The 11,467-nt window shown below is 41.0% G+C and overlaps 1 protein-coding gene across 1 annotated transcript in view; it reads left to right on the top strand.

The window, feature by feature from the left end:
* Positions 1–271: 271 nt before the first annotated feature.
* Positions 272–11,467, top strand: part of PRR5L (proline rich 5 like) — a 57,854-nt gene continuing 46,658 nt past the window's right edge. The window contains exons 1-2 of the mRNA XM_009282455.1: positions 272–342; positions 10,417–10,690. Of these exons, the coding sequence (XP_009280730.1) occupies positions 10,521–10,690 (170 nt within the window). The 5' untranslated portion in view covers positions 272–342; positions 10,417–10,520. The remainder of the gene's footprint in view (positions 343–10,416; positions 10,691–11,467) is intronic.

Consider the following 11,467-nt stretch of genomic DNA (forward strand, 5'->3'; position numbering starts at 1 on the left):
AGGGTGTCCTGAATCTCTGGTTGAAATAGCTGTCAAGTCAGGTACGGTGGATTGCACTGGGTTCTACATGGACGGTACCTGCAAGTTGGCAGTGCCAAGAGTGGGCAGGGAAGTTCAAGCACACTCAAGCCCATATGGGAGTCTTTTTTGCTATGTCAATTTAATAGCAATATTTCCTTTTGGCAGTTTTACAGCGGAGTCAAGGTGACAGTTTTGCATTTGTCTTCGGCCTTCAAGATAAAATTCTTTGTAATTATGCAGTGTGTTTATGGGCTGTCTGATGTCAGCTGAGACTCTGATAAGACTTCCAATGTTCACTTTCAAAGTTCAGCTGGAACACAGGTAGTGTTTACTGACTCCTCAGTCCCTTTTGGAAGAATTTCAATTCCTTAAATTTCCAGCAACCTGTGTCTTCACACAGAATAGGTAAGATATTTAACCTTTTATTTGAGAAATAAGTAGATGTAGTTTCCATTCTTATGGAAAGAGTGGAGGAATGGCACTTGAATGCATCATCAAGGGCTTAGAAGTACCAGGCAAATAAGTACTAGAATTGTATCCTTTTTGTAACTCATTTTTAATGAGTTCAGTTTTCATATGTGACTTTTCTAGGCACCTGTAGTATTTGTGGGTTTTTTTTCCCCATAATGCATGGCCTTTTGTACTCACTGTTTCTGCTGATGTGAATTCAAGCATAAATATACACTGACTAAGTATGTGCTGGGTTCCAGGGCTTATTCAGTAGGGCATAACAACCCGTTCTTACTACAGAGATGGGGCTTAGTGCAACTCAGAGGATGGTAGATTGTGCTGAGAATTTTAGCAAAAACCTGGTTATACTAGAGCTGGCTGAGGGTTGGCTGTGATGTATGAGCAGGCTACTTAACTACCATGTTTTGTAGCCCCAGGGTTAAAAATGTGGGGTATATTTATATTTTTAATAACAACAACAGGAATGTGAAAACAAAAATAAAAAGGAGTAAGTATGAAGTGCAAGAAAGCACAAAGATGATAGTCACTCTAGTTGCAGCAGAGATAGTGCCTAAAATAAATGCAGTTGCTGACGTTTTGTTTGATTTTGATGAAGTGTATCCTGCATGCTTTCTGATTAACATTCCTAGAAAATTAAACATGTCATTACATTTAGACTGATACAACTTTTTTGCTTCTGAAACTGTGTTCTCCCCCCGTCCATGCTTCTGCCTGGCATCTTTAAGAAAGCCAGGGTTAAAAATGTGGGGTATATTTATATTTTTAATAACAACAACAGGAATGTGAAAACAAAAATAAAAAGGAGTAAGTATGAAGTGCAAGAAAGCACAAAGATGATAGTCACTCTAGTTGCAGCAGAGATAGTGCCTAAAATAAATGCAGTTGCTGACGTTTTGTTTGATTTTGATGAAGTGTATCCTGCATGCTTTCTGATTAACATTCCTAGAAAATTAAACATGTCATTACATTTAGACTGATACAACTTTTTTGCTTCTGAAACTGTGTTCTCCCCCCGTCCATGCTTCTGCCTGGCATCTTTAAGAAAGCATCCCTGTGGCTCTCCCTTGTCTGTTCCTCTCTTGTAACTTTATCAATTAGTTTGTGAATTTCACCAGATTTGACCAAGGAAGGAAAGGTCTAAAAGTATAAAGTTTCTCTGAGCTTTGTGAAAATGTTTTTAGAGCCCATGCTGAAGAAAGGGCTTTTGGTGGGGGTTATCCCCTTCTGCACGTGTGAAATTCAGAAGGGACTGTGATGTGAGAGAGCAAGGCTGTTGTAGTTCTGCTGCTCATGTAACTACCGAATATGAACAGTTTACTTGTTGAGCAGCTATGGCTTTTATTCCTTTCAAATACGAGCCAACAGCTTCTCCATATGCTAAGCAAAACTGCTGTGATCTCTACAGACTGTTCAATGTAGTTTGTTTTGAATCAGTTAATACACGTATTTCCTGAATTTTATAGCAGATGTTACTTGGGAGTTATTGGAAACAGGCTGAAGCTGCTAAGTTAGTTTCTGGGTTTGAAAACACATTTGTTGATTCAATCCAAAGGCCTTTTCTACAGCAAAAAGTTTGATAGCTTACTCATACTTATGTCATTCAAGTGATACATTCCTAGCCTGTTTTGCTCCAGTAGGGATGCACTTACTAGTGCATCTATTAAATGCTATTCCTGACAGTGGAAGGAAATAACTATTTACATGTGTGTCATCGTTTTTTTCTTCTTTTCATGCTATGGCTTGTTCCCATATAGCTGTACTGATTAAAAGTCATTCTGGTAATCAACAGAGTTTAAGACTGGTAGGCCTGGGAATAACATAGGCCACTGAACTGGGGGCCTGAGCTCCTTGGAGTACTACTTTGCTATTAAATCAGTTGTGGGTTTTAGAGTGTAACAGCTTGAGTAAAGCCTTGCTATAGAATTGGAGACAAAGCAATGGTGATAACTCTGCTGTCTGAAGTGAGCTACGTCTTGGTGGGTGAAACTCAAAAGAGGGGTGAAGATAAGCTTGCTGCTTAAAAAATCTGTGCTAGCTGCCATGGATTAGGACAGCACTGCACTGAGCTCATTTTGAAAGGATGGTCACTGAAGCTGTCGTGGATACAACTTTATGGAATGCCTAAAAAACCCTAACTTTCAGTTAATCAGAAAATGGTGATATATCTCCACTTCTCCCCCTCTTATCCCTTTCTCCTCTCTATTGGATGGGGTTCTTATTTAACCAAAGAGATAAGTATATTTTTTCAGTCCCAATCCAGTCAATCAGTTTTATGATTTTGAAACTCTGCTGTGTTTTTGCTTCTTACCTTTCATAGCTAGGTTTTTGGTGTGGTAGTTGCTTATACAGGGAATACAATTTGTTTCAACCAGATTAAATCAGTTGTTAGTGCATCTAATTCAAATTTGTCTCTAGCTTCATACTGATCAGCTAAGTGATTCTAATGAGGTGTTCTCCTCTCTTCTCCACCCAAACATTTCAGAGTGTTTTGCAAACATGTGGCACCTTTTAATAGCCATAACAATTTTCTCCATTTTTGAATGATGTGAGTCCAAAGAATTAAGTAATGTTTTTGAAATAACACAGAAAACCTGTGGTAGAGAACAAAATAACTTTGCTGTCTTAGCTGCTATTCCTATATTACAAAATATTTCTTTTTCTATATGTTCTTTACTATGACCTGATCTCTTTAGTTCACATTGAACTGGCTCGCTCTGTGCCATTACTGATATCTTACTTTTTTTTATGAGGAATTGTACTATCATGTATATATTTGTGAACTAGCGTCTTACTTCTAACCGGCCATCAACTCCAAAGGGGTTGCAGTGGTCTCTGAATTACAGAGCAGCTTCTCAGACCATGGTGGGATATAAGCAAAGGTTTTTCCCCCTCCTCTTCTCATGTATTTCCTCTCACTCTAAGCAAAGTTTCACCTTGAGTTTCAGGTTTGCTTTAACCTCAGGAACTCAAAACATAACTAAGTGGAAACCACTGAGTTTCTTTCAAATGTTACATGGCTCTGCTATCAAAGCCAAGTTAGATCTGTTTGTGAATTTGTTTGAGACATATTATGAATAAAGGCATGATGTGGGTCCAATCTGAAGAGGGAATATGCAAAAGATGGGGGAGGAAGGCAGGGATGCTGGGGTCTCATTTGTGGAGATGGGTGTGTACTAGGAAGATAGGGAAGGTGAGATCTTGTTTTGGGTAGTCAAAGAGTAGCAGTAAAATTGTTGGAAATAAGGGTGCATACCAGAGTGTCAACATTTTGTATTGAGAGGGCTGTTTTCCTATGTTCTGTTGATGTCACTTCTTTTACATACTTCATCTCAATAGATCTCAATAAAATCTATCAAGTTTAATTAAGGATAGGTGAGGCCAGTAGAACACCTCCAGACTATTTATGGGGCACCAAGTTGCTGCTTTCATGCAGCCCAACAAAAGAATAATAATTAAAAAAAAATGACACCTTTTGGTATTGAGTCAGCTTTGGAAAGGAAAGGTAGATCAGATGAATCCTTGTTCTCTCCAACTCTGTGAAATAATTTTAAAAGCTTCATTAAAGGAGCTTAGGGGGCTATTTTTGTTTGGTGAACAGGATCCTGGCTTGGGAGGTGGGAGACCTGCGTAAGTCACTTCACTGGCTTTGCAACTTCATTTCCTCAGCCAGAAAATGGAGATAATTATTTTTACTCTTATTGGTAGTCCTCCAAGAGCTCTTGATGAAAGGAGTGTTTTGCAGGACTGGGTGGTCCATCCACCCAGGGCTGAGCCTGCCTGGGATACGTCAGGGCTTTCCCGTGGTGCAGGGTGGGGAGGGCAGACTGGAGGTGTGGGGTGGGCAGGCAGGCAGCCCGGCAGCGCTTGGCACTGCACACGCTGGGGCCAGCCAGGGGCTGGCAGGAGGTGTGCAATGGGGCTGCAGGTAATACGCTTTGGCTGGCTGAAGTCCTGCATTTGCCAGCTGGCATGTAACCTGCACAGAGAGCTTGAGGAATGACCTTGCGTTCTGCCATGGGACAGCATCTGGGGCACAGCCGAATGAGGTGCTGGTGGAGCACTGTCTTTCTTCCCGCCTGGATCCTGCCCTTGTGCTGAGGAGTAGGGGCATGGCCCCTGAGCGTGCCTGTGGCCTGCGAACCCTTATCACAGCTTCACTAGAGTCTCGCCTTGCAAAATTTCTGAGCGGGTTTTGTCAGTGGGATTTCAGAAACAAGTGGCATTAATATATGGGTGGAAGAAGCTGTCTTTTAAAGTCTGCAACTTGAATCAATCCTACTGACAAGACTGTCAGACCTGAAGGATGGTCTTGCACTCTTCCATTTACCTTCCTGAATTGGGAATGTCTCTTAGCATGGGCTGTGCTCCGGGTGCTAGCATGAGCACACCTGAAGATATACTGTTCCTTATGTGAGGGGCTGCTCACAAGAGAAAATATCTGCACTTTTCCTTGCTGTTTCAGGGCTTGACTCAAACCATATTAAGACCAATATTTAGATTCCTGTTGTTTTTGATGGACTGTGAACTAAGCACTAAAAGTTTCATGAGTCAGATTTCCAAAGGTGTGAAGGTATGAAAGGATGAGGGTGTAGGAAAATCCATGCCTTGAGATTGGGCCTCAGACTGCCTCCAAAATTTTTTACACTCTTGCTTTCAATAACTTCTGACATACATTTAAGACACAGCTTCTGATCAATGTTAACCAGAAAGGACCTTTGTTAGTTATTGAATAAATCTTGATTTGATCATCTTCTCTCCTTCTGAAAAGCAAACCTTGTTTATTTTTCAGAAACTGAGCAATTGGGGGCTATAAGAGGAACTGAATGTGTTGTAAATTTAACAGTGGCAAATGCTATCTGTGTTTCCTTAGAATATAAACTAAGTTCATACATGTGCATGTGTAGTTGTGATGACCTAAAAGACTTGAAGTTACAGGTTGTGAGCTGCTTTTCCACTTCTCAGTATGGCTGCGCAGCAAATAAATGAGGGATTTTTGTCAAAAATAGTGTCTTCAGATCTTGTTGGTTGAACTTGAATCAAAGATTTTGCCAATCACATACTTTGTTAAGGATTTACTGGGCTGGAAGGAGAATCGGCTAACAAGAATCTAGATGGTTCTCTGCGTATTTTTTGTGTCTGAGGTAGGATGAAACTGCTCATTATGGATCTGTAGGCCTAGTACAGTGGGGGGATTTTTCTTAAGATTATGCTTCTTCCACACCCAAAATCATTACAAAAAATTCTGGTGCATGTTGCAGTATCCAGTTTATGTATTTTATGGTCATAAGTCATCAATGTTACGATTGCACAAAGCATATAAAGGAGAGGAAAGTGGGCAAGTGGATATCTTTCTTCATGAAGGGGCTGGTTTTTTACCTCTAAGAAAAATTTAAATGGCAAAACATCACTTATATCTGGATAACCCCTCATTCTCTGTTGCTCTTTTTCAGGAGACCTGGGAAATGCTTGTTTGGATGAATTGAGGATCCTGTGATTTCTCCGCTCTTCCTTTCCCTCCCTTGCCATCTGGTTTAAAGTTACTTTTCGACTTGTGGCTTTTTGGTGTGAATTTGGTGTGAGGTAGTGTTGGTGCAAGTTTTCCTCTAAGCAAAAACAGTTGTAGTTTTTGCTGCCCTGTCACTTCCATTAGTGGCTGTTGCTCCGAGTCTTGCAGAGAAGGCATCAGAGGAATTTAAAATGGTCTTGTTCTTTTGTTAAATCTCAGTTACCATGGGCTTTTTGTTTGTTTGGCCCAAGATTATCATGAAGATTCATAATTTGGAGGAATCTCTGCCAACTTTTTCTTTGGGTTATTCTTTCTTTAGTAGAGAGAGAGAGATATCTAGGTATATTGCCTGATCTTGCTTTTCGTCCAGACAGTCAGATGTATTATGGTCTGTTGGGAGGGAAAGGTCTTTTCATGAAATCATTTTATAATGATTTCTCTGTTGGTTTTCATGGCTAACAGAAAACAAATGACAAAAAATCCCTAGCTTGATGACTGTAATGTTTTTATAAATGCCTGTATCTATGTGTGTTGGAAAAGGATTTGTCTCCATGCTTGATTATTCTCTTTAAAGATTCAGATTAATCCTAAAAGTGTTTACTCAGATGTGATGAATTACAAGTGGATGAAATTACATTGTTGTCAGATTGACTCATCATCCTGCTTTGCTCCCCCAGTTGAGAACATTGACTTCCAGCTCTGAAGAGTTTCCTCACTTGAAGACCTGGGTTTTACACAGATGACGTATCTCCCTTGTTAGAGATCTAGAGGGTTTTGATAGCTGGGTTTTGAGATGATAATCAAGGATAAGAGAAGAAAAAAAAACAGGGGGTAGGACAGCTGGAAGGGAAGGAAGAACAATACCTCTCTCTCTGACTTACTTATGATAAGCTTCTAGCCAAAAAAGATGTGCAGGGTCATTAAGTGAGATGAGGAGATTGGGGAATGTTTTAGGATATATCAGCTGGCAAGCAGTTTGAAATGCCCTGATGCCACGTAAAGCATTGCCCCAGCTGGAGCATGTGGCAGTGAGAGATTATCTTGGTTTGGTTGTCTCTCTTACGCAGTCCAGTCACTGCACTTTAGTCTCTAGGTCTTCGTGCCTTTTATAATCAATGGTGAGAGTGTTGCTTGGTGGCTAGAACATGCTGCACCCTGGTGTCTCCCTTCACTCTCTATAAAAGGCGAAAAATAGTAATTGCTTCTCTGTAAAGCTTTTTCTAGTTCTGTGGTTGATAAATTATAAGACTATGATTATTAGAAGTAGGTTTTATTTTGTAGTCTTCTAAAACACTTTAATCTTAGGAAGAGGAGACTGTAGATGTGAGGGAGTTTGGACTGAAGGCCTCTAGGAGGACAATGTCTGTTTCTGAATATTTCTGCGTAATTCTATGAGAATTTTCGTGGCAAACTGAAGAGGAGAATTGTTCCTTGCTGTACTCAGCATTTTGCTAAACACTCTTCATTCCCAATAGCTAAAATAGCCTGAATACTATGAGGGCTTCTTACTAACCTATAACTATGTTAATGCCTTTCTTGCCACAAGGGTAGTTTCTCTCAGTAAAAAGCCAAAAAATTGCACACTGCAGAATGCATACCATGAACATTGCCAACAAGCTGCTAATGCAACTTCCCTGCAAAAATGAAGCAGTATTTACAAGGCTCCCTTGCTCTGGGGAAAACTTTCAGTGGAAACTGGTTGCTGTGAAAGGAAAATCTGGTTAATGGAAGTGTTTGGTTGGGTTTGGGTGCTTTGTTGTACCTTCAGGTGCACAGGATCTGCAAACTACTTGTGCCAAAAGTCTGTTTTCTAGTAAAACGCTCTGATACTTTGAGCTTTATGAAACTCTGAAAATAGTTTAAAATGGCTGTGGGCATGGGTAGAGGATGGTCCTTCTCACAGACTGGCATTTCCAGCTCTGTTAAAATGAGGATCAGTTATGTTTGGATACCATTTGGTGGCTAGGCTGCCTTCAGAGTAACAGTTTGCTGTGCCTGCCATTTAACAGTTACCGGTTTAGATAAGATAGGAGAGATTTGTATCTTTGAATCCTGAAGAAATGAAAATAAGACTCTGAATCTGGTTCTAAAGCTGAACATCTTGTCTTAAATTCCTGATGAGAACCTAGAGTAAGGTTGACTTGACAGTAACAAGGGATTGCAGACTGGGGTTGGGGGAGGAAGGGGAAAGAGGGCTGTCTTATCTGCTCTTCGCAGACAAGAGCTTGTTATTATCTGTCTGGGTGACTTTAACAGAGATTAAGGAAAACAACGTGTATGTTTCCGTGAGCAGAAACAAGCACATTCCCTTGGTAAGAAGTGTTCAGGAAATTTGTTGTGGGGCCCTGTGTAATGGCACAGTTCTGCTGCTGTGGAATCTGTCTCATAAATCCATAGCCCAAGCACAGGAGAGACCTTCCTGATCTTGGTGTTTTACCACTTGCACAGAACGGGCCAAAGAATTTATTACACAAACTTTAAATATATGTATATTAAGGCACAGAGGTTGGTCTCCTGATTTACAGTTCTGAATTTAAGCTTTCCCCTTGCAACTTAATCTAACTCAAACTAATGTAAATGCAGCTTTATAAAATGATTTCATTGTTGGGGAGAAAGATACTTGTATGCATTTACAGCACCTGGAATAGTGATAGGAGGAGGCTTGTGGGCTAGTACAGGCATCTTAACCACTGCTTTCTAGCCCTGTTAGATGCCTATAACTGATCTAAAGTAACAGTTATATTGCATTTTATAGCTCTGAAAAATATATGCTGTTTTTCCTGTGTAAAAATTGTTAAGCTAGAAATTTTACTGCACTGCTGGGAGAAGTGAGTTGTCACTCATTCAGCTCCTCACGCTGTCAGCTTTGGAACTTGGAGATGACAAACATTGGCACAAGCACTTGTTTTGCAACAGAAACATCCGTTATGCTTTGCCTCCCGGACACCTTTTGGTATGTTGTGAGAAAAGCCTGCCCTCGGCTCTCCAAGGTGCTGTAGCTTTTTTCTTCTGATGATTTCTGATGTGGTTACAATTGCCAGTAGAGAAATTGCTGGCAGACTGAAAATGTGTGGGCAATGACAAATGAACTGTTATTTCAAAATGCACACAGAAGACCCTGCTGATTTGGTTGTATTAGTCTACGTTTATTCTTAATTTCTAAAAGTTATGACTTCTTTTTTTTTTAAATTGGAACAGAGCCACCACAGAATCAACAGATTGCTGCCTTTTCAAGCAACAACAGTCAAGGCTAAGCTCATGTCATGAAAGACTGTCTGGGCTTTGTCATCTCTAAAGACAGCCAAGAGTTGTCTAAAGACAGAAAAAAGTTGCACTTGTAGCCATGTTAATTATGGTTTGGGGAGTGGAAAGAGTTTCCTGAAGCTGAGCACTAGTCAAATTAGAAGCACTGTGCAGATACACAACATTTCTTTGGCTGATCATCTCTTTCACCTCATGTTGAAGATGTAGTAGAAAAGAGAAGATTTTGCTTAACATCTTTCGTGTGCAGTTCAGTTACACAACTTTTTTGTTTGTTTTTTTTTTTTCCTCCTCTGTCCTTTCTCCCACATCTCCATTCTTCAAACTGCCAACTACATCTACTGCCTGTATTCATCTGAAGTGGGAAGATTTCAAAGTACAGAAGCTTTGACAAAGTTTTTTTGTGGTTTGTATCCAAGCTAACTTCTTCTATTTCTGTGGTTTACTTGGGGCTACATATTCATCTATATGGAGATGATGATCAGAGTGGAAAATATGTGCATTTCGTATTTGGCCTAGCAATTACTTCTCATTCTGTAGAAAACAAAACAAACATAAAAGTCCTGCTTACTCTCAAAATATCTGGTTGTCAGACCTCTTCTGCAGAAGCTCCCTATTGTATCCTTTTTGTAATGGACTGATAACAAGTGGGTTTATTCCCTTGCACAACACTTCTCAAAAAAAAGCATTGTGTTTGTTCATCTTTTCTTCCATTGTTCACCTTTGTTCCTTTCTGGTGAAATAGTTTTCTCTTTCTCCAGTTTCTATTTTATACAGGCTGAATGGCTAACTGTATTTAAAGGTATTTGTAAAGTGCCTCTAGCAGAAGAGTTTAGGCACCTCTGTTCTTGCATCTCTGCTAATTGAAATGGAAAAAGAGACCATGCTTGTATTTCTGGCTGGCTGTGTTGGGTCATTATTTAAGGGGCAAGATGGAAAAGGGGGCTGCTGTTGAAGAACTCCAGAAGATTTGCCCAAATTTGCTGCTAATGGGATAGGATATTTTCACCTCTCCCTTCTCTGTCTTGCTCTTTTTCTTTCTCTTCGCTTTGCAGGACTGCTTAAATTCCTTCATCATCTTGCAGTGCATGTCCATGTCACAACCTGATGGTGTGGGGCACTGCTAGTCCAAGGCTGACTCTTTGCTTTTGCTGCAGGCTGAGTCCTTGGGTTTGGAGACTCGTTGACATCACTGAGATTGACGCTTGGACCTTCAAGAGAAGAGACTTTCTGACAGCCCTGCTCCACTCCACCTGACCCTATGACTGGAGGGTTCACTGTAGCTCCATCCTTTGCTCTCCAGTTCCACAAGATGGGTTCGTTCAGAAGGCCCCGACCTCGCTTCATGAGCTCTCCAGTCCTCAGTGACCTGCCGCGGTTCCAGGCAACCCGGCAGGCTCTGCAGCTCAGCTCCAACTCTGCTTGGAACAGGTGAGCAGGACCCACCTGCGCTGAGCTCTCGCCCTGCAGCAGCCCTGCAATAAGGGCCGTGTGTGTCTGATCTTTGTGCTTCAGACCATTTATGGTTAAGCTCGTCTGATTATAAGCATGTATGAATTTTTGGCATGCCCAAGCTTTGCTGGCATTGAAACCCCCTGTGGAGGTGAAAAAATTACACCTAGTAGTGTTCAGCCTTGTTTTTGGCCAACGTTGTTCAGAGGTACTGTCTTGAAGTAAAGCAGAATTGGTCTTTGTTAACGTTGCATCTTTTAAGTACCATTTAGAGAACACATTCCTAGTACTGTAATAAAGGCCAGTTTCTTAATGCACAACAGGCATTTATTTGCATATTATGAAGCTTTTACCGCAGTCAAGTTCCTCTGACAACCGCTAAGCTTGTGGCTTCTACCAGCATTTCCTATTGACAGCCAAATCCTGTCTGCAGTGTATGTCATGCAGCAATGGCAACTGGAAAAACAATGTGTAGGGTGAAGAGTGAGATGTCCTGATCTGATCTAATGGGCTGCTGCTACCAAAAGTGGGTGTTCCCACCTTCCCTTCTGCCACCTTGCACCAGCTCTGCACTCTGCAGACCTCTCTTTCTTGCTGACCTAGCTCAGCTTACTAATGTCGCACAAAAGTAGCCCATCAAAAACATTGCAGTTTTGTGCCAGGATAGTGAGCTGAGGGCCGTGAAGTGTGCAAATGCCATAAGTTGCCCACAGAATCATAGAATCATTAAGGTTGGAAAAGACCTGTAAGATCATC

Source organism: Aptenodytes forsteri, unplaced genomic scaffold, assembly GCF_000699145.1.
Source record: "Aptenodytes forsteri isolate BGI_AS27 unplaced genomic scaffold, ASM69914v1 Scaffold821, whole genome shotgun sequence".
Taxonomy (NCBI): Eukaryota; Metazoa; Chordata; class Aves; order Sphenisciformes; family Spheniscidae; genus Aptenodytes; species Aptenodytes forsteri.